This window comes from Panthera leo, chromosome B3 (genome assembly GCF_018350215.1).
Source record: "Panthera leo isolate Ple1 chromosome B3, P.leo_Ple1_pat1.1, whole genome shotgun sequence".
NCBI lineage: Eukaryota > Metazoa > Chordata > Mammalia > Carnivora > Felidae > Panthera > Panthera leo.
The window spans coordinates 49715400-49741255 of NC_056684.1; the positions used below are offsets into that span (position 1 = coordinate 49715400).

General features: G+C 38.5%; 1 protein-coding gene across 1 annotated transcript in view; it reads right to left on the minus strand.

Annotated features, from left to right (window-relative positions):
• The window catches only part of UNC13C (unc-13 homolog C), a 371311-nt gene that overhangs the window by 40760 nt on the left and 304695 nt on the right, over positions 1-25856 (minus strand). Inside the window, exon 25 of the mRNA XM_042941974.1 lies at positions 21979-22126. Coding sequence (XP_042797908.1) covers positions 21979-22126 — 148 coding nt within the window. The remainder of the gene's footprint in view (positions 1-21978; positions 22127-25856) is intronic.

A 25856-nucleotide genomic window follows, 5' to 3' on the forward strand; every position in this document is an offset into this window, starting at 1 on the left:
TGAAATCACTTACATAATATTGTTTGTGAACAAAAACGAAACTGAAAGTAATTAAAATAACCCTCTTTTGTGGGGATAACAGGCAGGGATCAAATTTTCAGGTCCTTCTATTATAGGCTAAAAGGCAAAAGTCATTTTAACTGAAAGTTAAATATGAGAAAAACCTGAGGAAAATACGTAGGCCTGAACGTCAACTTTGGCAGGAACGAAAGTGCTTTTGTTTTTCTCTCATAAAGGGTTTCCTTTATTTTAGCTTTCAGTTTTGTTTGGCTTTGGTGCAGTCTACATGAAGATCCTCCTATAAGGCTGTAAAACACATGCTTTCATTTGGAAAAGAACATTTTTATTGACTCCATACTTTGCTCTAATGCTTTTGAAGTACTCCTTTTATCTAGAGATTTCAGCCTGGGAACACATTACTACCAGAAGAAAATGTCTGCAATTATAGTTTATAGCCAACACCATGAATTGGCTACACGTAGCTCTTATCATAGGGAGTGCCCCTTGTGTAAGACTTAACAGTGGTTCTCAAAGTGTGGTTTCTGGACCAGCAGCATGCACAGCTCCTGGGTACTTGCATAAATGCAAATTCTCAGACTCTATCCACCCCAGACCTAGTGAATGAATATCTCTGATTGGGGTCCACAAGTAATTATGACATACACTAAAGTTTGAGAACCACAAGCTTGTGGTTATGGAAACCCTAAATGAGGTGACACATTTCTTGCCCCACCCCAGTTTCATTGAGATAATTGACATATAATACTGTATAAGTTTAAGGTATATAGCGTGATAGCTTGACTTATATATAATGTGAAATGATACAGTAGGTTCAGCTAATATCCATCATCTCATATAGATAAAATACAAAGAAAAGAAGATTAAAAAAAAAGTTCGTCCTTGTGATGAAGACTCTTAGGATCTACTCTCTTAACACCTTTCCTCTATATCTTACAGCAGTGTCAGCTACTGTCAAAATGTTGTGCATTACATTGCCAGCATTTATCTTATTACTGGAAGTTTGTGCCTTTGACCACCTACCTCAGTTTCCCCACACCAGTCTCTGGTAAGCACAAGTCTGATCTCTTTTTTTAAGCGTTTTGTTTTAAATTCCACATAAAAGTACATCATACAGTATTTGTCTTTCTCTGACATATTTTTCGTAGCATAAGTGCTTTCGAGGTCTATCCATATTGTTGCAAATGGTAGTATTTCCTCATTTTTATGGCTGCATAATATTCCATTGTATTCACAAGTTCTTTATCCATTCATCCATGGATAGACATCTCGGCTCTTTCCATGCTTCGCCTGTTGTATATAATGCTGCTATGAAAATGGGAGTGTGTATATCTTTTCAACTTTGTGTTTTTGTTTTCTTTGTATGTATTCCCAGAAGTGGTATTGCTGGATCATATGGTATTTCTATTTTTAACTTTTTGAGGATCCTCCATACTATTTTCCACAGTGGCTGTACCAACTTACATTCCCATCAAGAGTACACTAAGCTTCCCTTTCTTCCACATCTATGCCAGAATTTGTTGCCTTTTGTGTTTTTGATGATGGCCATTCTAAAAGGCCTGAGGTAATATTCATTGTGGTTTGAATTTGTGTTTCCCTAATGATGTTGAGTATTTTTTCATGTTGGCCTTACCATCTTTGGAAAAATCTTTATTCAAGTCCTTTGCCCAGTTGTTTTTGTTTTTGTTTTGCTATTCAATTATATGAGTTCTTTATATATCTTGGAAATTAACTTATCAGATATGTGGCTTGCAGATACTTTTTTTTCCCCATTCTAGTTGTCTTTTCATTTTGTTGATGGTTTCTTTTGCTGTCCAGGAGTTTTTAGTTTGATGTAGTCCCACTTATTTTTTATTTTGTTTCTTGTGGTTTAGGTATCATATTTCTCTTCAAGGCCCATGTCAAGAAGTTTTATTCCTATGCTTTCTTTTAGGCATTTCATGGTTTCAGGTTTTACATTTTAGACTCTAATACATTTTGAGTTAATTTTGAGTTGTGTAAGAAAGGGCTCCACTTTCATTTTTTTACATGTGAATATCTAATTATCCTAGCATCATTTATTAAAGAGACCATCTTTTCTCCAATGTGTATTTTTTGTTTTTTTTTGTCAAATATAAGCTGACTGTACATGCTCGGATTCATTTCTGGGCTCTTGATTCTGTTCCATTGGTCTATATATCTGTTTTTATGCCAGTGCCATACTGTTTTGATTACTGTGGGTTTATAGCATAAGCTTGAAATCATGGAGGGCGATGCCTTCTTTTTTGTTTTTGCTCAGGATGTCTTTGGCTATTAAGAATCTTTTGTGGTTCCGTATAAATTTTAGGAGTGTTTTTTCTACTTCTGTAAAAAATGCTACTGAAGTCTTGATAGACACTGCATTGATCTTAGGATGGAGTTTGGTAGTATTGGCATTTTAACAATATTAATTCTTCCATCCCATGAACATGACATACTCTTCCATTGATGTTTGTCTGCTTCAGTTTCTTTCATCAGTGTCTTCCAGGTTTCAGAGTGAAGATCTTTCATGAGGGAACATATCTCTTACATACATATAAGTGGTTAACATCCTTAGATCCTTCAGATGGTACAGGTCAAGCTAATAGCACTGACAGTCATAATTCACATTTCTCCTTGTTGGCCCAATTCACAAGACTGATGATTTACCCAGAGGACTCACAATGAGTTATAAACAACATATTTTGAAATGCTCAGACTCCATTAGAGACCTTTTGAGGTGCTCGTAGCAAAAGTGTTTTAATGGTATTGATATTTACCCTGCTCTGATATTCAGCCTGTATTTCCAGGCCATTTCTTTCTTTTGAATGGTGGCTTACTCCATGACTTTGCTCATTTCCCCTTGCTGTGTGCCTTTTCTAAGAGCTTGCACCTACTCCCAAGGATTCAATAATTACCTCCTGAATGTAGTTTCCGAACCGACTGCTCTCTTCACTGTATCTTCCAACTTGCCAGTGAATATAGTCACCTTATGTCCTACTGTTAATTCTTATAGAAATAAATACCATGGAATTTATCATATGACTCAAAACCTCTCTCCATCTACACTTCCACATTTTGGTCAGTGGTAGGTGGCACAGACCTACATTACTTAAGTTTACGACTCTTTGTCCTTTGCTTGCTTTATCTTGTGATGAGCTATAGATTCTTCCTTCACAATATTTCTCATATTCATCCTTCATCTATTTCTGCTGTCGCTATATTTAGATTGTAAGCATTTAAAGTACAAAATTGTTTTTCTAAAGATTTCCTTTCTTTCCTTCCTTCATTCCTTCCCTTTCCCTTTCCCTTCTATGCAAAAGCAAAACCATAGCATGAGTGTTCCAAATTAACCTGTTTGACCTCTCCTCCTTTCGTACCTCCCACTGACTACAGGTCAATCTCCACACACCTGGGCCTAACATTCACAGCTCTCCAAGTTCTGATCACAACCAATTTCTTTCAACTCTCCTTCATTCATTCCTTCCTACATATTCTTTACTCTAGTGGTTCTTTTTTTAATGTTTATTTTTGAAAGACAGCACAAGCAGTGGAGGGACAGAGGGAGAAGGAGACAGAGAATCTGAAGCAGCCTCTGTGCTATCAGCACAAAGCCCAACATGGGGCTCAAATCCATGAGCTGTGAGATCACGACCTGAGCTAAAGTCAGATGTTCAAACAACTGAGCCACCCAGGCACCCCATACTCTGGTGGCTCTTAAAGTCAGCTGGAGGGCTGGTTAAAACAGATTTTTGGAACCTACCCCTTAACTCAGTAGGTCTTTGGGGGGTAAGGCCCGAGATTTTGCATTACTAATGAGTTCTCAACTATTAATGGATGAACTGCTTATTGCTTATATTCATTTATTGAAAACCTAACTTCCACTATGACTCTATTTGGAGATGGGGCCTCTGAGGAAGTAATCAAGGTCAAATGAGGTCATAAGAGTTGGGTCCTGACCTAATAGGATATGCCCCTATGAAACAGCCACTAGAGATTTCCCTCTCTACTAGGTGAGGACATCATGAGATGGCAGCCACCTGTAAGCTAGGAAGAGGGTTTTCACCAGACACTGAATCAATCAGTACCTCCAGCCTCCAGACTGTAAGAAAATAAATTTCTGTTATTTATGCCACCCAGTCTATGGTACTCTGTTTTAGTGGTCTGAGCTTACCAACATACCAGGAGACCCTGATGCTGCTGCTCCAGGGACTACACTTTGAGAAGCACTTCTCCAGCCTCCTGATGGGTCCTTGTCAAGTTAGCCTCTGCGCCATGCTGACCGGCTTTCCTCTTCCTCCCTTACTCAAACCTCACACATCCTTCAAAGCCTACCATGGGCCACACTTGTTATCTGAAGACTCTCAGCTCTCCTGCCCATAGTTATTTTCTCCTTCCCCTTTGGATCCACCTGATATTTAGCATAAACTACCTTGTATGATTGTTTTTTACTTTACATAGTTGTTATAGCTTCACTGTAAGCTCCTTGGAACAGATAATTTTTCTCATGTCTTACACCCAGCATAGTGCGTTGCAATAGCAAGAGTGAGACATGTTGTTATTTGACAACCATGGCGTGTATGGAGAAGAAGTTCATAAAAACTGCAGGTGTGATTCCTTCAGGTGTCAGTGTCATAGGTTTCTCCATCACTCTGAGAGCCTCTTGGCATTATGAAGTTAGTTTACAGGCAAATGTGCTTGTTGGTTTCCTTGCTTAGTTGTATTTGAAGAGAGTTCTTTATGTTTGTAGAAGAAAGGGGTACTTTTTTGATAGTGCATCTAGCGATAATGATGGTGCACTAAGAATTGGCAATGAGAGACTGCTGTGCACTGTCTCACATGTATTACTACTTGTGATCCTCCCAGCCACACAATGGACTTAGGAATACTACGCTAGCTGCTTTACAGATGGGAAAACTGAAGCTTAGAGAGGGTAAGTGATTGATCCCAAGGTCACAGAGCCAGGCAGAGGTAGTGGAGATGTTTAAGCTGTGACTGTATGGTTACCCGTTCCCGTCTTAACCAAAATATCAGTTCCTTGTCCCTTCTCCTAAATGAGAGCACGTTATGCCAGAGGTTTATACAAGGTTGACTTCCAACCTTTAGAGATTTAGAGTCACTATTTCCATGCCACATGACATAGTTCATATTTCTTTTTCTAAGATAAATCAAGCACTTAATAACAAGGCTTAATGTCTACCGCCAAGGGGTAACTGAAGGAGAAAACATCCCGTCTTTTTTTCAGAAATTAGTTATAAAGGGCATATGGAGGTTGTGAGGCAGTAGTCTGTGGTTTTTCAATTAATGCCACTGACCTCATTGGTCACAAAACCTGCTCTCAGTGAATAAAAAACAGACATTATGGCTCAGTAGGTACAGAGATACTGTATTGCATTTTGCTTTCTTGACTCAGTGATTTGTAGAATGTTTTTCTGACATTTCAGTTTGTCAGCATTTCCATTGAATTTTCAAATAACTGATTCTAACCTCTGTTTCACTTTCCAATCAGATCTAAGACCAAAATAACAGCAGTAACAAAAACATGAAAAAATACCATAGTTACCCACAGTAAGAAAGTATTATATGATTTTGGAAATATCTGTTTTATCATTGATTTAGCATTTGCTTAATTTTAATGCTTTACATAATTACTCTGATACTTTTCATTAAATAAGATTTAAAATTATTCAATTACAGATACACATATTATATCTATTATATCTATTATATATATATCATATCTATGTACAAATATAAAGTGCGTGTGTGTGTGTGTGTGCGTGTATAGTTCCCATTCCAGACAATTCTCCTACCTCCAGAACAATTTTGAGATCTTTTGAATCCTTCAGAGGAACTTTAATTGAGCTGTTTATTCTAGCCCACAGATTTAAATCTAAAGCCCTGAAGGACTTCAAAATGAACTGCTTTGGGTTAATTATACTTTGGAATTCAATTAAACTAATTTACTTTGCATAACAAAGTGTGCTCTTCATATTTCTTTTTTTTAAAAGTTTTTAAATTCTAGTTAACATACAATCTAATATTAATTTCAGGTGTACAATATAGTGATTCAGCGCTTCATACAACACCCAGTGCTCATCACAACAAGTGTTCTCCTTAATCCCCATCACCTATTTTACCCATCCCCCCATTCACCTCCCCTCTGGTAACTAACTGTAAGTTTGTTCTCTAAGGTTAAGAGTCTGTTTCTTGGTTTACCTCCCTGGTTTTTACCTTTGCTTGTTTTGTTCCTTAAATTTCATTTATAAGTGATATCATATGACATTTGTCTTACTCTGACTTATTTCCCTTAGCTTAATACTCTCTAGCTCTATCCATGTTGTTGCAAATGGAAAGATTTAATTCTTTTTTATGGCAATGGACACGGGCTTTTTCCATAATTTGGCTATCATAGATAATGCTGCTATAAATTTTGGGGTGCATATATCCTTTCAAATTAATATTTTTATATTATTTGGGTAAATACCTAGTACTGCAATTGCTGGATAGTAGGGTAGTTCTGTTTTCAACTTTTGAGGAACCATGCTGTTTTCCAGAGTGGGTGCACCAGATAGCATTCTCACCAACAGTGCAAGGGGGTTCCCCTTTCTCGGTATCCTCGCCAACACCTGTTATTTCTTGTTTTGTTGATTTTAGCCATTCTGACAGGTGTGAGGTGGTGTCTCATTGTAGTTTTGATTTGCATTTCCCTGATGATGAATGATGTTGAGCATCTTTTCATGTGTCTGTTAGCCATCTGTAAGTCTCCTTTGGAGAAATGTCCGTTCATGTCTTCTGCCCATTTTTTAATTGGATTATTTGAGTGGTGAGTGTTACATGTTCTTTATATGATTCAAAAAGAAATACTGGGACGTTTTGGGATAATTTCGAAGGGCAGAACATTGTAAGTAGGTAGAAAAAAATCTACCATAATTTCGCCACACAGAAGTCAACGCGGCTTTATTTTGAAATCTTCTAAAAGAAATTTATTATCCTAAATCTTTATTCCTTTAACAAGAGTTATTTCACTAGCCCATGCCTTTTGTACTGCTAAACTGCAGTGTCAATCTCCCCACATCTCTCCATCACTGTTGCTAGCCCAGCTGCCAAAGTATCAGCCTGAGCCCTTCTTATCTCCCTTCAATCTTTTTTCTGAGATGTCAGAAAAACATTCTACTTTTTCACACTGCACCCTTGCTCAAATTACTTCCATGGCGTCTACTGCTCTTGGGTGAAATGACTGTCTCAAAAGAACACCCAGAGGCAGTATGGAATATCAGAACAATAATTTGAAGATCTTTGACTTCTCAATGTTCTGAGACTCGAGTGAGAAAAAGGTATTTGAAGATGCCTGTAATTGGCAGTAAATGCCAGATGTGAGTGCTTACTTAGATCTTTGAATGCAATGCCAAATGCCAAGTGTTTTGTTTCTAATAGCAAAACAAAAGTAATTAATTTTAGAAAAATATACATTACTTCCAGATTTATTTTAAATAATATCAGCCAGTGAGAGGCAAGTAACAGAGAACACTTAATATTAGAAAACAAGGTTCTAATACCACTGATATTCTTCATGGCCTTGGAATGAGATCTGGTTCTCACCCGACTAAGAAATCAAAAGATGGACCTCTTACACAGAGCAACATAGTTGTTGATTTTACATGAGTAGTGTTAGGAAAAAATCTTCCAAATATTTATGTTAAAAAAATGAAAAAATAATAAAAGTATATCTATTCTGACCTATAAATACGTATACTTAGAATACTGCACTAAGAATAATAACTTCCCCCTTGCGTGACATACAACAAATATCTGCTTCATCTGTGCTGTGAGGACTAATCTTGCAAATGATTTTACCAATGACTCCCAGTTGTCTCAGTTTGGCTTCAGGTTTCCAGATAAGTTGAGATGCTGAGCAAGATAAATTGCATTATGAGAAATGGAGATCTGGGATTTTGATGCTCTGGCCAGAATATAATGGAAATATTCCTGTGAATGAAAAGCTAAAACATTTTTTTTTAATTCTGGACAGCTCAGTCATCAAAATGTGATGTTTTACCTCACTCCAGAGAGAATTATTCTGATGCTTGATTGCTTATTTTAATGTATTAATTTTTGACAACCCAAATGAGAGTCAGTATGAAAGAAAAACCTAGCAAAGTCATGAAGATTTGCCTTTGTATCAGCCAGGGTATCAATAGCAAACAGAAACTCAAATTGCAGTAATTTTGGATGGTTTAATAAAGTGACTGCCTGTGAAGGTTTAGATGGGGATTTAGGGAAAAACAGAAGGGGTAGTGGATCTGTTAACACCCACAGTCTGTAAAATATGAGGGGCAGAAGTAGCTACTGGGATCCAGAAGGAGAGAGTTTTCTAGGGAAGAAAGGTACTTTGAAAGGACAGTAAACTGAATGGACCAAGCCCAGAGGGAGCCTGGAGAAGGAATAACTGACCTAGTCTCTCCTCGCATGGAGCTTCAGAGGAGCCCTCTACTGGCTGACCCAATAAGGAAATAAGGAGTAAGAGAGTCCATAGCTGTAACCCATACAGCCCAGCCTCCTGGGAAGAAAAGGGTCCATTAGGAGCGGCAAATGGAAGACATTTAGCCCAGCCTTTCACTGTAGTTTATCTAGCATCTAGCACAAAGGCTGACACATGGTAAATCCTCCTAAAAATGCATCAAATGAAAGCATAGATGAATCACCCAGGGGCCTAAACTGAAAAGAGTCATGTATTTCATTTTTTTTCCTCATTGCTTTTGAGTTTTATGTTAATAGATCAAATAAAACATGATTTTAAGAGTTTGATAAAAATTTCTAATCCTATTCTTTTAATCTACCTTTATACATCTGTTTGTATTTCTCCATTGGCATTCAGTATATTTTACCTTGTACAAAAACTGAATAGCATCAGCCATCAAATTGTAAGCTTTCTTCCTGAGGGAACACACACACACACACACACACACACACACACACACACACACACACACTTTGGGTGCTCTGCAGTGTCTAGCACAGGGCTGTGAATGTATTTACTTTGAATAAAGGCTTGTCGAAGGATTTGTAATTGTATAAATTCAAATATAAGGACTATGGTCATACTGTATAATTTTTAATTTCCTGCATTTAATTTTCTACCATTCATTTTTTCTAAAATTCACTGATCATCCACTTTGCATCTAGCACATAGATTTCAATGAAGAGTAAGCAAGGTCTCTGTCCTCCTACGGCTTACATTGGGATAGGAGAGAAATATAAACCAGCAATCATTCTATGATTCAGTGTGCTAAGGAGAGTTACAAAATGGTACTTATGCTGGTGAAGAACAAGGGTGGTGAACAGTAGAAGAGGGAGGGTAGTCCAAAGCAGCAATATCCTACACACAGACACAATAGATTGCAGAGGAATGAAATCAGGCTATATTAGAAAAGGTTTTCTGAAAGCAGTATGCATTTCCTTACATTCAGCTTGACTTTCTATAATGTAATTATTCTCCATTAATATTTAATTTTTTTTAAATGTTTATTTTTGAAAGAGAGAGAGAGCCAGCATGTGTCCAAGTGGCAGGGGGGAGAGAGAGAGAGAGAGAGAGACAGAATCTGAAACAGGCTCCAGGCTCTAAGCTGTCAGCACAGAGCCTGGGGCGGGGCTCAAACTCTGAACAGTGAGATCATGACCTGAGACAAAGTCAGACGCTTAACTGACTGAGCCACCCAGTCGCCCCATTCCCAATTAATATTTAAAAGGTATCCTGGATACTGAGCATGCCCAGTAACTGCAACCAGAATGAGGGGAAACTGAAAAGTGGAGGAAGAAGTTAGAAGTTTGGGGATATAGTTTGTTGCTGACATGAAAGATTTAGTCATACTAAAATGAAAAGTAAGGAACCTGAAGTAAACTCAGTTATTCAAACTCAAGAGAAGAAAGCATTGGCTGTAGGAAATAAGAATACATTCTGATTTCTTTTCTGATTAAAATAAGTATGAGATAGGGGCACCTGGGGTGGCTTAGTTGGTTGAGCATCTAACTTTGGCTCAGGTCCAATTTTTATCTCATGATTCCTGAGTTCGAGCCTCATATCAGGTTCACTGCTGTCAGCACAGAGCCCACTTCAGATCCTCTGTCCCCTTCTCTCTCTGCTGCCTACCTCCCACTTGTACTCTGCCTCTCTCTCAAAAATAAACTTAAAAAAATAAGTATGAGATAGTAGCAAGGGCATTGTCTCTACCACTTATCTACATGACTTTTGCAAATTTCTTATTTGTGACTCCATTTTATTATTTAGTTGAGAGAGAGAGAGAGAGAGAGAGAGAGAGCAAGCATGAGTGGGGGTGGGACAGAGAGAGAAAGAGAGAATTCCAAGCAGGCTCTGCACTGCCAGAGCCCAGCTCTGCCAACACGGTGGAGGAGGTGGGGTGGGGGGAGGGGCTCAACTCGGGGCTTGAGTTGAGATCATGTCCAGAGCCAAAACCAAGAGTCAGATTCTTAACCAACTGAGCCACCCAGGTGCCCCATGTGACTCCATTTCTTAATCTGAGAGGTATGGATTCTGTTACTGGCCTCACAGGATTATTGGGAGGAACTGCATAGTTGTAGACAACTTACTTGCTACAAAGTATTGCTAAGCATTACAGTAACCTTGTCTGACACCTGCCATTTCTACTTTGGGAAAGGATTCAACAAACTCGGAACCGTATCACATCACCACTCCTATTACAGTTATTTGTGTACAACTTTTTGACTGGACTGAAGAGCCTCATCCAGCTTTAAATGTTATCAGACCAACTGCAACATTTGAAGAGCCAAATATCATAAATTCTCCATTTTCCCCTGCACTGCTAAAACATTCTAATGTCTTGGAAAGCAGTGCTAGCTAGTTAAATTTCACTGTTCCAGGGATAAAACAGTGACATGAATCTTTTGGATGGGATTCTGGATCTCTGGTTACCTCTGAAAGGCTTATCAGCTAAAATGAGAAACCACTTCTGGCTGTGCTTTCCAATCAGTATTAAACTGAAGATAACCAACTGGATTTTAATATTACTTCCCCATGTAAGCTGAGAATATTCCTTGGTGTTTTCACCCATTGGTGACATGCAGTAAGTCATTTCTTTATTTTGATGTCAGTTCTTTTGTCATGTAAATATTATTAATGTAAGTTCTCCTATATTTCTGAAAAGAAGAGATCCTTGGGGTGGTTGGGTGGCTCCCTCAGTTGAATGTCCGACTTCAGCTCAGGTCATGATCCCACGGTTTTTGAGTTTGAGCCCTGCATCGGGTCTGTGCTGACAGCTCAGAGCCTGGAGCCTGTTTCGGATTCTGTGTCTCCCCCTCTCTCTAACCCCTCTCCTGCTCGCACCTGTCTCTTTCTCTCTCTCAAAACTAAATAAACACTAAAAAAAATTTAAGAAGAGATCTTTTCTACAGTGAGCAATATCAGAAGGGTTTTTTTCTACTTATGGACATAACTTCTATAGTTTTAGAACCTAATTGGAGATAAGTATTGCTTTATACATAATGTGTATAGTAAAGTATATTCAAGATTCCAAATGTGAATCAGTGGTGATCTGATTTCCATTTCAAATTAAAATACGTTATTCTTTCCTTTAGTAGGAAACAGGTCATTAAAATGACCAAAAGTATCTGATTTTTTTAAATAAGCAAGGACTCAAAGATATTGCTCATAAAAAGTTAGTAAGAGGACAGATCATAGAATAAAACATTTTATCTCATAATTTTAATTCACATACTCATTAAATATATACATATATTTAATTACATATGTATTTCTTTATGAGTCAGTTGTAACTTAGACATAAATATCCCTTTGTCTGTAAAGCTTTTGAGATTCAGATTCCTCAAGCTCTTATAAAAGCTCAGATAAGGAAACAATATGACACAGAGTAGCTCAGCAATTAATCATTCTGTACCTCATTCCAAATTGTGTTATCCACTGAAAAAAATTCTACTTATTACGTTAAACTTTTATACATTTTCCACTGTCTGCTACTCCATGAAATATTCAAAAAGCCCTTGATATAATGAAATAGCAGTTAGAAAAGTTTTTTAATGAATATTATAATCAAGATGAAGAAAATTTTGTACCAGCTTCTAACAATATAATACATCCCTGAAAAACAACAACAAAAGTATAATTTTTAAAGCTAACTACCCAATCTAAACTATTGGATTAGCTGTAAGGAAGAATAGATGATAATTATTAGAAATGTTAAAATAATTTTTAATATTATTACACAAAACCTACAGTATTTCTGTATATTTTAATGGTGTAGAGAAATCTAAGATGTCTTCAACTAGAATTATTGATCCAAAATACGTGGTGATGTGAATTTTGTTATAAAAGCAAAATAAACATTTTTTCCTAATAAAAATAAACTCTGGATATTCTTGACACAGTGGGGTTTTTAAGAGCACACATATATACTTTTCTGGACAGTTTGTATATCCAGAATACCCTCTCTTAGTACCACCTCATGACTCAGTTTACCCACTGGACTTTCTACTTTTCCTGTCTTCTCAAGTCTAAACATTCCTTCCTCTAGGGTGCCAGGGTGGCTCAGTCAGTGAAGCATTCAAATCTTGATTTCAGCTCAAATCATGATCTCACAGGCTTGTGGGATCGTGCTCTATATCAGATTCTGCCCTGACAGCATACAGGCTACTTGGGATTCTCTATCTGCCCCCTCCCTGCTTTTACTCTTTCTCTCTCAAAACAAACAAACTTAAAAAAAACTTTTCCTTCTTCTGACATGAACTGTGTTACAACACTTACCAGTTTTCGGTCTAATAAGAGCAGGGTGTCCCAATCTTGGCATTACTGCGATTTGGAGACAGAGAAATATGTGCACCATAAGGTATTTAGCAACGTTCCATGTCTCCACTCACTAGATACCAGTAACATGACCACCACTCCCAGATGTGCAATCAAAACTCTCAGGATATTGCCAAATGCCCTTAGGGGAACAAAATTACCTTATTTGTTACCTTATTTCCTGCTGAGGAACTGCCTTATTAAAGCAACGGTGTATGTAACCTCATGTTCAGTTTTGAATATATGACTCAATGTAGGAAACTTCATTCAGAGGTGATACTCAGTAAATATTTATAAAGTGAATGCAGAATAAGATGGTGTTTTATTACTGCAGTTCATAGCTAGAATAATAAATATGTTATTCTTATAAAAGGAACTATCAGTTTTACTTGAGGACTTAATACTTCTATATCCGTCTTGGACTGGTTTATTTCCATATTTGGAACAGAAAGAAAAAATAAGATTTTTCCAAATAGATTATTCTCACTTGAACTCTGTGGTTCCCAAATTCCTAATGGGACTCAATCCCTAGCAGGTTTTTATTTTTTCTCTTTTTTACTGCTGGGAGAAAGATGATATCTAAATTTATTCCAAAACAAAGAAATCAAGGCGAAAATGGGAGAGAAAGGAGCAAAGAAAAAAAAAAAAAAACCAGAAGGAAAAATACATGAGCAAGAAAGATACAGTATGTTTTTCTACACTTATAATCTATTTATGAAAAAATTGAATTAAAATAAATAATTTTAGGGGTGTCTGGGTTGCTCATTCGGTTAAATGTCCAGTTCTGGATTTTCGCTCAGGTTGTGATCTCATGGTTTGTGAGTTTGAACCCCACATCTAGCTCTGTGCTGACAGGGCAGAGACTACTTGGGATTCTCTCTCTCTCTCTCTCTCTCTCTCTGCCCCTGCTCATGCTTGTTTTCTCTCTCTTTCAAAATAAATAAGAAAAAAAAAGAAACAATTTTGGTTTTGACATTTTTTTTTGACTTTCCTATTTCTGTAAATAATTTTGAAGCACAGGCAAAACGAAGTATGCTGTCAGTCAGATATCAGAGAGAAAAGCTGGCTAACCACCACCAGGTCAAGGAAGAGCAAACTGCCAGCCCCTCAGAAGTCCTTAGTCCCTACTCCCCAGAGAGAGCTGCTCTCTTGACTTCACATAAGTCCTTTCCTTGCTATGTGTTGTCATTATACTGTGTATTCCTGAACACTAAAGTTTTTGGAATTTTTATAAATTTACTCATGCAATATATATTCCTTAGTTATCTGGTTGCTTTTTTTTTTGTTTTGTTTTTGTTTTTTTGTTTTTTTGTTTTTTTGTTTTTTTTGTGTGTTTTTCTTGTTCATTTCTTTTCTTTTTTTTTATTTTTTTTTATTTTTTAATATATGAAATTTACTGTCAAATTGGTTTCCATACAACACCCAGTGCTCATCCCAAAAGGTGCCCTCCTCAATACCCATCACCCACCCTGCCCTCCCTCCCACCCCCCATCAACCCTCAGTTTGCTCTCAGTTTTCAACAGTCTCTTATGCTTTGGCTCTCTCCAACTCTAACCTCTTTTTTTTTTTTTTTTTTTTTCTTTCCTTCCCCTCCCCCATGGGTTTCTGTTATGTTTCTCAGGATCCACATAAGAGTGAAACCATATGGTATCTGTCTTTCTCTGTATGGCTTATTTCACTTAGCATCACACTCTCCAGTTCCATCCATGTTGCTACAAAAGGCCATATTTCATTTTTTCTCTTTGCCACGTAGTATTCCATTGTGTATATAAACCACAATTTCTTTATCCATTCATCAGTTGATGGACATTTAGGCTCTTTCCATAATTTGGCTATTGTTGAGAGTGCCGCTATAAACATTGGGGTACAGGTGCCCCTATGCATCAGTACTCCTGTATCCCTTGGATAAATTCCTAGCAGTGCTATTGCTGGGTCATAGGGTAGGTCTATTTTTAATTTTCTGAGGAACCTCCACACTGCTTTCCAGAGCGGCTGCACCAATTTGCATTCCCACCAACAGTGCAAGAGGGTTCCTGTTTCTCCACATCCTCTCCAGCATCTATAGTCTCCTGATTTCTTCATTTTGGCCACTCTGACTGGCGTGAGGTGGTATCTGAGTGTGGTTTTGATTTGTATTTCCCTGATAAGGAGCGACGTTGAACATCTTTTCATGTGCCTGTTGGCCATCCGGATGTCTTCTTTAGAGAAGTGTCTATTCATGTTTTCTGCCCATTTCTTCACTGGGTTATTTGTTTTTCGGGTGTGGAGTTTGATGAGCTCTTTATAGATTTTGGATACTAGCCCTTTGTCCGATGTGTCATTTGCAAATATCTTTTCCCATTCCGTTGGTTGCCTTTTAGTTTTGTTGGTTGTTTCCTTTGCTGTGCAGAAGCTTTTTATCTTCATAAGGTCCCAGTAATTCACTTTTGCTTTTAATTCCCTTGCCTTTGGGGATGTGCCGAGTAAGAGATTGCTACGGCTGAGGTCAGAGAGGTCTTTTCCTGCTTTCTCCTCTAAGGTTTTGATGGTTTCCTGTCTCACATTCAGGTCCTTTATCCATTTTGAGTTTATTTTTGTGAATGGTGTGAGAAAGTGGTCTAGTTTCAACCTTCTGCATGTTGCTGTCCAGTTCTCCCAGCACCATTTGTTAAAGAGACTGTCTTTTTTCCATTGGATGTTCTTTCCTGCTTTGTCAAAGATGAGTTGGCCATACGTTTGTGGGTCTAGTTCTGGGGTTTCTATTCTATTCCATTGGTCTATGTGTCTGTTTTTATGCCAATACCATGCTGTCTTGATGATGACAGCTTTGTAGTAGAGGCTAAAGTCTGGGATTGTGATGCCTCCTGCTTTGGTCTTCTTCTTCAAAATTACTTTGGCTATTCGGGGCCTTTTGTGGTTCCATATGAATTTTAGGATTGCTTGTTCTAGTTTCGAGAAGAATGCTGGTGCAATTTTGATTGGGATTGCATTGAATGTGTAGATAGCTTTGGGTAGTATTGACATTTTGACAATATTTATTCTTCCAATTCATGAGCAGGGAATGTCTTTCCATTTCTTTATATCTTCTTCAATTACCTGCATAAGCTTTCTATAGTTTTCAGCATACAGATCTTTTACATCTTTGGTTAGATTTATTCCTAGGTATTTTATGCTTCTTGGTGCAATTGTGAATGGGATCAGTTTCTTCATTTGTCTTTCTGTTGCTTCATTGTTAGTGTATAAGAATGCAACTGATTTCTGCACATTGATTTTGTATCCTGCAACTTTGCTGAATTCATGTATCAGTTCTAGCAGACTTTTGGTGGAGTCTATCGGATTTTCCATGTATAATATCATGTCATCTGCAAAAAGCGACAGCTTGACTTCATCTTTGCCAATTTTGATGCCTTTGATTTCCTTTTGTTGTCTGATTGCTGATGCTAGAACTTCCAGCACTATATTAAATAACAGCGGTGACAGTGGGCATCCCTGTCGTGTTCCTGATCTCAGGGAAAAAGCTCTCAGTTTTTCCCCGTTGAGGATGATGTTAGCTGTGGGCTTTTCATAAATGGCCTTTATGATCTTTAAGTATGTTCCTTCTATCCCGACTTTCTCAAGGGTTTTTATTAAGAAAGGGTGCTGGATTTTGTCAAAGGCCTTTTCTGCATCGATTGACAGGATCATATGGTTCTTCTCTTTTTTTTTGTTAATGTGATGTATCACGTTGATCGATTTGCGAAAGTTGAACCAGCCCTGCATCCCAGGAAGGAATCCCACTTGATCATGGTGAATAATTCTTTTTATATGCTGTTGAATTCGATTTGCTAGTATCTTATTAAGAATTTTTGCATCCATATTCATCAGGGATATTGGCCTGTAGTTCTCTTTTTTTACTGGGTCTCTGTCTGGTTTAGGAATCAAAGTAATACTGGCTTCATAGAATGAGTCTGGAAGTTTTCCTTCCCTTTCTATTTCTTGGAATAGCTTGAGAAGGATAGGTATTATCTCTGCTTTAAATGTCTGGTAGAACTCCCCTGGGAAGCCATCTGGTCCTGGACTCTTATTTGTTGGGAGATTTTTGATAACCGATTCAATTTCTTCGCTGGTTATGGGTCTGTTCAAGCTTTCTATTTCCTCCTGATTGAGTTTTGGAAGAGTGTGGGTGTTTAGAAATTTGTCCATTTCTTCCAGGTTGTCCAATTTGCTGGCATATAATTTTTCATAGTATTCCCTGATAATTGTTTGTATCTCTGAGGGATTGGTTGTAATCATTCCATTTTCATTCATGATTTTATCTATTTGGGTCATCTCCCTTTTCTTTTTGAGAAGCCTGGCTAGAGGTTTGTCAATTTTGTTTATTTTTTCAAAAAACCAACTCTTGGTTTCGTTGATCTGCTCTACAGTTTTTTTAGATTCTATATTGTTTATTTCTGCTCTGATCTTTAATATTTCTCTTCTTCTGCTGGGTTTAGGCTGCCTTTGCTGTTCTGCTTCTATTTCCTTTAGGTGTGCTGTTAGATTTTGTATTTGGGATTTTTCTTGTTTCTTGAGATAGGCCTGGATTGCAATGTATTTTCCTCTCAGGACTGCCTTCGCTGCATCCCAAAGCGTTTGGATTGTTGTATTTTCATTTTCGTTTGTTTCCATATATATTTTAATTTCTTCTCTAATTGCCTGGTTGACCCACTCATTCGTTAGTAGGGTGTTCTTTAACCTCCATGCTTTTGGAGGTTTTCCAGACTTTTTCCTGTGGTTGATTTCAAGCTTCATAGCATTGTGGTCTGAAAGTATGCATGGTATAATTTCAATTCTTGTAAACTTATGAAGGGCTGTTTTGTGACCCAGTATATGATCTATCTTGGAGAATGTTCCATGTGCACTCGAGAAGAAAGTATATTCTGTTGCTTTGGGATGCAGAGTTCTAAATATATCTGTCAAGTCCATCTGATCCAATGTATCATTCAGGGCCCTTGTTTCTTTATTGACTGTGTGTCTAGATGATCTATCCATTTCTGTAAGTGGGGTGTTAAAGTCCCCTGCAATGACCACATTCTTATCAATAAGGTTGCTTATGTTTATGAGTAATTGTTTTATATATCTGGGGGCTCGGGTATTTGGCGCATAGACATTTATAATAGTTAGCTCTTCCTGGTGGATAGACCCTGTGATTATTATATAATGCCCTTCTTCATCTCTTGTTACAGCCTTTAATTTAAAGTCTAGTTTGTCTGATATAAGTATGGCTACTCCAGCTTTTTTTTGGCTTCCAGGAGCATGATAAATAGTTCTCCATCCCCTCACTCTCAATCTAAAGGTGTCCTCAGATCTAAAATGAGTCTCTTGTAGACAGCAAATAGATGGGTCTTGTTTTTTTATCCATTCTGATACCCTATGTCTTTTAGTTGGCGCATTTAATCCATTTACATTCAGTGTTATTATAGAAAGATATGGGTTTAGAGTCATTGTGATGTCTGTATGTTTTATGCTTGTAGTGATGTCTCTGGTACTTTGTCTCACAGGATCCCCCTTAGGATCTCTTGTAGGGCTGGTTTCGTGGTGACAAATTCCTTCAGTTTTTGTTTGTTTGGGAAGACCTTTATCTCTCCTTCTATTCTAAATGACAGACTTGCTGGATAAAGGATTCTCGGCTGCATATTTTTTCTGTTTAGCACACTGTAGATATCGTGCCAAGCCTTTCTGGCCTGCCAAGTTTCAAAGGAGAGATCAGTCACGAGTCTTATAGGTCTCCCTTTATATGTGAGGGCACGTTTATCCCTTGCTGCTTTCAGAATTTTCTCTTTATCCTTGTATTTTGCCAGTTTCACTATGATATGTCGTGCAGAAGATCGATTCAAGTTACGTCTGAAGGGAGTTCTCTGTGCCTCTTGGATTTCAATGCCTTTTTCCTTCCCCAGTTCAGGGAAGTTCTCAGCTATAATTTGTTCAAGTACCCCTTCAGCACCTTTCCCTCTCTCTTCCTCCTCTGGGATACCAATTATGCGTATATTATTTTTTTTTTAGTGTATCACTTAGTTCTCTAATTTTCCCCTCATACTCCTGGATTTTTTTATCTCTCTTTCTTTCAGCTTCCTCTTTCTCCATAACTTTATCTTCTAGTTCACCTATTCTCTCCTCTGCCTCTTCAAGCCGAGCCATCGTGGTTTCCATTTTGTTTTGCATTTCGTTTAAAGCGTTTTTCAACTCCTCGTGACTGTTCCTTAGTCCCTCGATCTTTGTGGCAAGAGATTCTCTGCTGTCCTGTATACTGTTTTCAAGCCCAGCGATTAATTTTATGACTATTATTCTAAATTCACTTTCTGTTATATTATTTAAATCCTTTTTGATCAGTTCATTAGCTGTTGTTATTTCCTGGAGATTCTTCTGAGGGGAATTCTTCCGTTTGGTCATTTTGGAGAGTCCCTTGCGTGGTGAGGACCTGCAGTGCACTTCCCCTGTGCTGTGGTGTATAACTGGAGTTAGTGGGCGGGGCCGCAGTCCGACCCGATGTCTGCCCCCAGCCCACTGCTGGGGCCACAGTCAGACTGGTGTGTGCCTTCTCTTCCCCTCTCCTAGGGGCGGGATTCACTGTGGGGTGGCGTGTCCCGTCTGGGCTACTTGCACACTGCCAGGCTTGTGTTGCTGGGGATCTGGCATATTAGCTGGGGTGGGTAGGCAAGGTGCACGGGGGGGTGGAGGGGCAGGCTTAGTTCGCTTCTCCTTAGGTGATCCACTTCAGGAGGAGCCCTGTGGCAGCGGGAGGGAGTCAGATCCGCTGCCGGAGGTTTGGCTCCGCAGAAGCACAGAGTTGGGTGTTTGCGCGGAGCGAGCAAGTTCCCTGGCAGGAACTGGTTCCCTTTGGGATTTTGGCTGGGGGATGGGCGGGGGAGATGGCGCTGGCGCCTTTGTTCCCCGCCAAGCTGAGCTCTGTCGTCCGGGGGCTCAGCAGCTCTCCCTCCCTTTGTCCTCCAGCCTTCCCGCTTTCCGAGCAGGGCTGTTAACTTATGACCTCCCAGACGCTAAGTCGCGCTTGCTGTCGGAACACAGTCTGTCCGGCCCCTCCGCTTTTGCCAGCCAGACTCGGGGGCTCTGCTTGGCCGGCGAGCCGCCCCTCCGCCCCGGCTCCCTCCCGCCAGTCCGTGGAGCGCGCACCGCCTCGCCGCCCTTCCTACCCTCTTCCGTGGGCCTCTAGTCTGCGCTTGACTCCGGAGACTCCCTTCTGCTAATCCTCTGGCGGTTTTCTGGGTTCTTTAGGCAGGTGTAGGTGGAATCTAAGTGATCGGCAGGACGCGCTGTGAGCCCCGCGTCCTCCTATGCCGCCATCTTCCGGAACCTATCTGGTTGCTTTTATTGAACATTTTGTTTCTCCTTATTCATCCAGGTTGTGTGTTATGGCTGTATAGGTTTTCACTGCATGAATATGCCACAATTTATTTTACTGTTCAACTGTTAATGGACAGGTTTTGTTTTGTTTTGTTTTGTTTTTCCTGTGAATTTTCTTATATGTGTCTCTTTTGGTGCACATGCATACAGATATCTTTCAGATTTGTGCCTATGAGTTGAATTGCTATGTCATAGGGAAGGCAAATCTTCAACCTTAGTAAATGATACCAAACTCCTGGGGCACCTAGGTGGCTCAGTCGACTAAGCATCCAACTTTGGCTCAGGTCATGATTTTGCTGTTCTTGAGTTCGAGCCCTGCATCGGGCTCTGTGCTGACTGCTCAGAGCCTGGAGCCTGTTTCAGATTCTGTGTCTCCCTCTATGTCCTTCTGCCACTCTCCCACTCATACTCTGTCTCTGTCTCTGTCTCTCTCTCTCAAAAATAAATAAACATTAAAAAAATAAAAAAAATACCAAACTCTTTTCCAGTTTATAGTCACACCAAAATTGATATACATGGGTAACTTTGTGTGCTGTGACATCTATGCTGGAAGATGGGCTATGTGCCTACAAAAGCAAAGGTTTCATACACTCAAATTTTCTGGGAACAAAACTGCAACACTATATGATGCATTAAAATTACATTCATATTTATAAGGTTCAGAAAATCTTGAGGGATGATGGATTCAAGGGAATAATGTTTTGGATATTTCTTTATCTCTTGACAATCCTTCATGGGCTCAACTCTTTTTTCCTTTCTCGAATTATCCCAAGATATAACCTGGGTTAGCATAGTACATTAAAAGGAGTATTTGTAGCATTTAATTGAACACTATCAGAAACCACCGTGTTAAAGACAAGCGAAGGACCTACCTAACACCTACCTTGGTACTACAGGCAAAGCACCCACCTTTGATGTCGTTCAAAAAGTTCAAAAACCCATTAAGAAACACATAGAAATCTGGAGCATTTTCATCACAGGAACAAAAAAAGAAGCTACACTTTCTTAGGATCCCTCATGAATGAAGACAGTGTCCTCATATTCATTTTTATTATTTCTGTGGTACAATTTGTTATGTTCTAGAGTTTGAGCCCACATTTGGCTTTTTGTGACTCATACTGACATTTTCAATAATCTCTCATAAATGCCTGATCTTAAATGCATATAATTACTAAAATACAATAAATCACAAAGCAACTTGAAAGAAAGGCTGCTTAGGAGGTGGAAGTTGGCCACATGAAACAGACCTAAGTTTCCAATAAAATTCTTACCTCTTGGTCCATTTTAAAGTAAAAGTTAAAATTTCTCTCAGATAAAGTTAGAGTAAAATGAGATTTTCCTTCCTGAAACCCCAGAACATGAGATTTTACATTTAAAGTCAAGATATGGGGAGTTACCATCATAATTTGGAAGTTACCGAGAGCAGCAAACACTACATCTATCTACTGAATTGAAAAGACTATCACAGCCATGGGTATTCAAAACTAAGTTTTACTAAATTGTATGATGTCAGAATCACCAACAACAGTCAACCACTCCATACAGTTTTAGTATTAAGCACATCCTAGTATTACTGAAATATAAAATTATGAATCATGAAGGCTAAAGCATGTTGATAATTTTCTATTAAACATAATCCTAAATTCTTATTGCTGGTTTAATTTATAGTAGTAAAAACTATTAATACTATTTATAATTTATAATAATTTTTATGTTGAATTTTAGTTATGTTCAGCCTACTTTATTCTCACATACAATTTGTTACTTACTCTGTGAGGTCTGAGTGTCTATGAATTTCTTTATCAAGGCATCAGTTGTCTGGGTATAAAGACTGAGAGCATATCTCAGAGACTGAAGATCTGGGCTTTTCTCCAAGAAATTCTTTTTCAGGCCATTTCCTCCTGCATGAAAGTATTGCTAAAAAGAAAAAAAATATATAACGTAAGCAGAAGGATTTAGAAAAAAGTATTCATGGAAGGATTTTTTTTTTGGCTGTAATAGTGATGCTCAAATGGAATAATACTGTATGATCAATGTAAAATATCAACAAAGGGATAGTCCTACTACTTTCCCATTGCTAAGGATTAACCCTGTAATTCAGATTCCCTCAATATCTCTGAACAGTTGCTTTATATCACAGACCCCAGATCCTTGAAGCTTAAGATTTTTCCTCTCATTCAAAACTTGAGGTAAGCATATGGGATCATGAATATACACTGATCAGAAGGCTTATATAATGACAGGTTGAGATGACAGTTGTCAACTTGGTTATTAGTTGGTTTCCAGGACATAAAAAAAATATCCGAGGTTGTCAAAATTTCACAAAGAGGGTAGTACCTGGTCACATATTTTCCAGATACTAGTTTGTGATTCTAGACCAGGTGTCCACTGCTCTATCTTCCTTTGCTCTAAACACACAATAGTGCAAATACAGTCTGACCTGAGGATGCAGAGTGGTCTTCAAGGTCCCCTGAACCTTGTGTTTGATAAATGTAATATAACATCCAAAAAAATCAAACCACTACGAATCTATAGCTAAGATAATAGAAGAGATATATGCTCTTGAAGAATAAATATAGTCATTGAGGGATGTTAGCATTTTTCATACTGCAAATATTATGTGCAGAAATCACTTTGGAAGGCAGAATATATACAAATATGTGATAGAACTAAGGATATTTTTTTCCTACCCATTTATAGATGATAACATATTTACAGTGAACTGTTAAGGTCAGATAAATAGTTCTCTCTCCCTGTACGGACAGTGCTAAACTATACACTCACTGCAACCTGACTTGCTTTGATCTATGATTCTCACAGAATGACATATTTTTGAGAAAGATCAACAAATGATTCTGATACTCTCTCCTAAATGGGTATGTGTCATCTCTTTATCCCAATCTTCACACATTTCTGAGGTAAAACAATTCAATTAAATGAAAATCATAATTATCTTAGTTTTCTCCCTTATTTGAGGGGGATGGAGAAAAGTATTCTGGGCATTTGTAGGCAGCTGAGTGCACTTTCAAAGAGTGTGATGAAGAGAAGATTTAGGGCATAAGCCAGAGAAAGTAGGCAATGGGAGTAGAATTTAAAGAAAGATTGCTTCCACTGCAGATACTGTCCCTCCCCAGGGAGAAAAAATTATAGCCACTTAAAACTGCATTTACTGATTCTAGCTGGGTGTGTTGTAAAAACCCAAGCTGTGCCAAAAGCCACCTATGTTCATGTAAAGGAGGTACAGAAAAGTGACAAAAGCCTTTTCCTTTTAAGAGATGATGAGATACAATACTTAAAATCATCCTAACCCTTAATCTTCCTATAAAAATGTTAAAATGGGGCATCTGGGTGGTCAGTTGGTTGAGCATCCAACTTTGGTCATGATCTCATGGTTTGTGAGTTCAAGCCCCACATTGGGCTGGCTGCTGTCAGTGCAGAGCCTGCTTCAGATCCTCTGTCCCCCCATCTCTCTGCCCCTCCCCTGCTGTGCTCTTTCAAAAATAAAAATTAAAAAAAAACTTTTAAAAATGTTAAAATACTTTCCCATGCAGAAAGTATTTATTGAGGATTATGAGTCCAGAATTATTTCAGGTGCCTTGATGGATCAAAAATTGTGATCGTTCCTTATTTCAGGAAATATGATATTTAAGGTAGAAAATATTAAATGGATGTATTGAGAAGGGAAGGTTCAGCTTGGATTTGACTATTTCCTCAGAGCAGTGGAGGGGTGCTCTCTGGAGTTGTATTTATATAATGAAGCAAAGAGCCATCATATGAAACAACTCACCCTCAATGTAAAGAGCAGTTGGATAAATGGAACCAAGAATAGGCAAGCTCTCTGGGAATGTGGGGAACACATTCTGCTTCTCAGACTTTTTCAGACAAGCCTCATAGTTACCAAACCTGAGCACAAGTGCCAGGAGATTATGATAAAAAGAAAAGCAAGGAGTACCATCTGAAATGATGTTTTGTCACCTCTTGGGACTATTGAGAGTTATCAGGAAAAATTGTGAAAGACTTTGAACTGGACAAAAAGATCAGTAGGTGTTCTACCTCGTGTACCCATCGGGTTATCTATGCTTTTCATTGTCTTTGAGCTATTTAAAACTCTGTAAATGATAGAAAATGGATAATCATGTAAATGACTCTTGTCCATCGAAATGCAAATTAATTATTTCTGGTGGGATGCAACTGATTATTGTTCTGTGAATAGACCCTCTTAGCCTCTATTTGTAAATTGATTCCAGCCTTCCTTATTGCTCATCCTGTGGTTCTTGGAATTCTCCTATAAGCTAGTTGTAAGATCTGACTGGTTCCCCCATTAATGATAAGTCAAATAACATGTTTGACAAGTTTTATTTATTTATCTATTTATTTATTTATTGTGCGTGAATGTCCCAATTTTTTTTTTTTAATTTTATTTATTTTGGGAGAAAGAGGTAGCGAGAGTCGGGGAGGGGCAGTGAGAGGGGGAGAGAGTGAATCTCAAGCAGGCTCCACACTGACAGCATAGAGCCAGACACAGGGCTCAAATTCACAAAACTGAGATCATGACCTGAGCTGAAACCAAGAGTCTGATGCTTAACTGACTGAGCCACCCAGGTGCCCCCACAATCCTCTGTTTTAAAAACTTCTTTGTGTATAGAAGGCAGTGTGGTGACAGCATTCACAAGGGTGGCCATAGTTTTCACACTGACAGTTTGTGAGGACAGAACTATGGGCTCGCACTGACAGTATCGGTGGTGTTTGCCTTCCTGCCTGCTCTCTCTGCTTCTATCCCTTAAATACTTATTAAACTTGTATCATAAACCAGACCTTGTGCTGAACGCCAAGGATAGAAAGCAGTAGAGGTACAGAAGTTGTTCTTAAAGGGATATTAGTTTAGTAGGAAATGTAACCAAACTGTCAATGAATGACTCCTATAATGTTACAGATGTAAGAAAAATAATTTGAAAATACAGATAGTGGAGGTAGCAATCATTTCCATTGGGGAAGGAGTAAGGAAAGGTTTCCATAGAGGTGACATCTTCGGTGTTTGTCAGTCTTTTAGCACTGCCATTTGTATATTCAACAGCAACTAGATCATTCATTACAGTGGAGGAGAGAAAAAGGACACTCCCATTTATTTTAGATAACCAAGGGAAACCATGGCAATCCCAGTATTACTTAAGAGGAAATGAAATAATAGTTCTCATAATACAGTTCCTTGGTATCGTTTAAAATACACTGGTTGCTACTGTTAATCTGTTCTCATCCTTAAACTTGTGCTGCCTGCGAGCAACATGTTGCCACTAGGCAGTAGAGGGCCTGGAGAACTTGAGATGACATTGCACCCTTAAAGATTCACAATGCTCATCAACGTGTGAAAGGCTCTGAGACCCACTGTGGTAAAGAAATCTGCTTGATCTTTCATTAACGTACCTGCCTTTTAAAATTATTTGGCTTTAGGACACCTATCACACAGGGCATCTATTAACACTCATGGGGACTGATATGTGCCATGGGATATGATTTAGGGAACCCTAGGAGAGAATCAGGTGACTAGACTTCATAGAATGCAAGATATTTCTAAGGGTCTAGAAGGCTTCATAGAAGAAGGGAAGTCTGAAGAGTTAGGCTCTGAAGGCATAGATTGTGTATTTGTTCT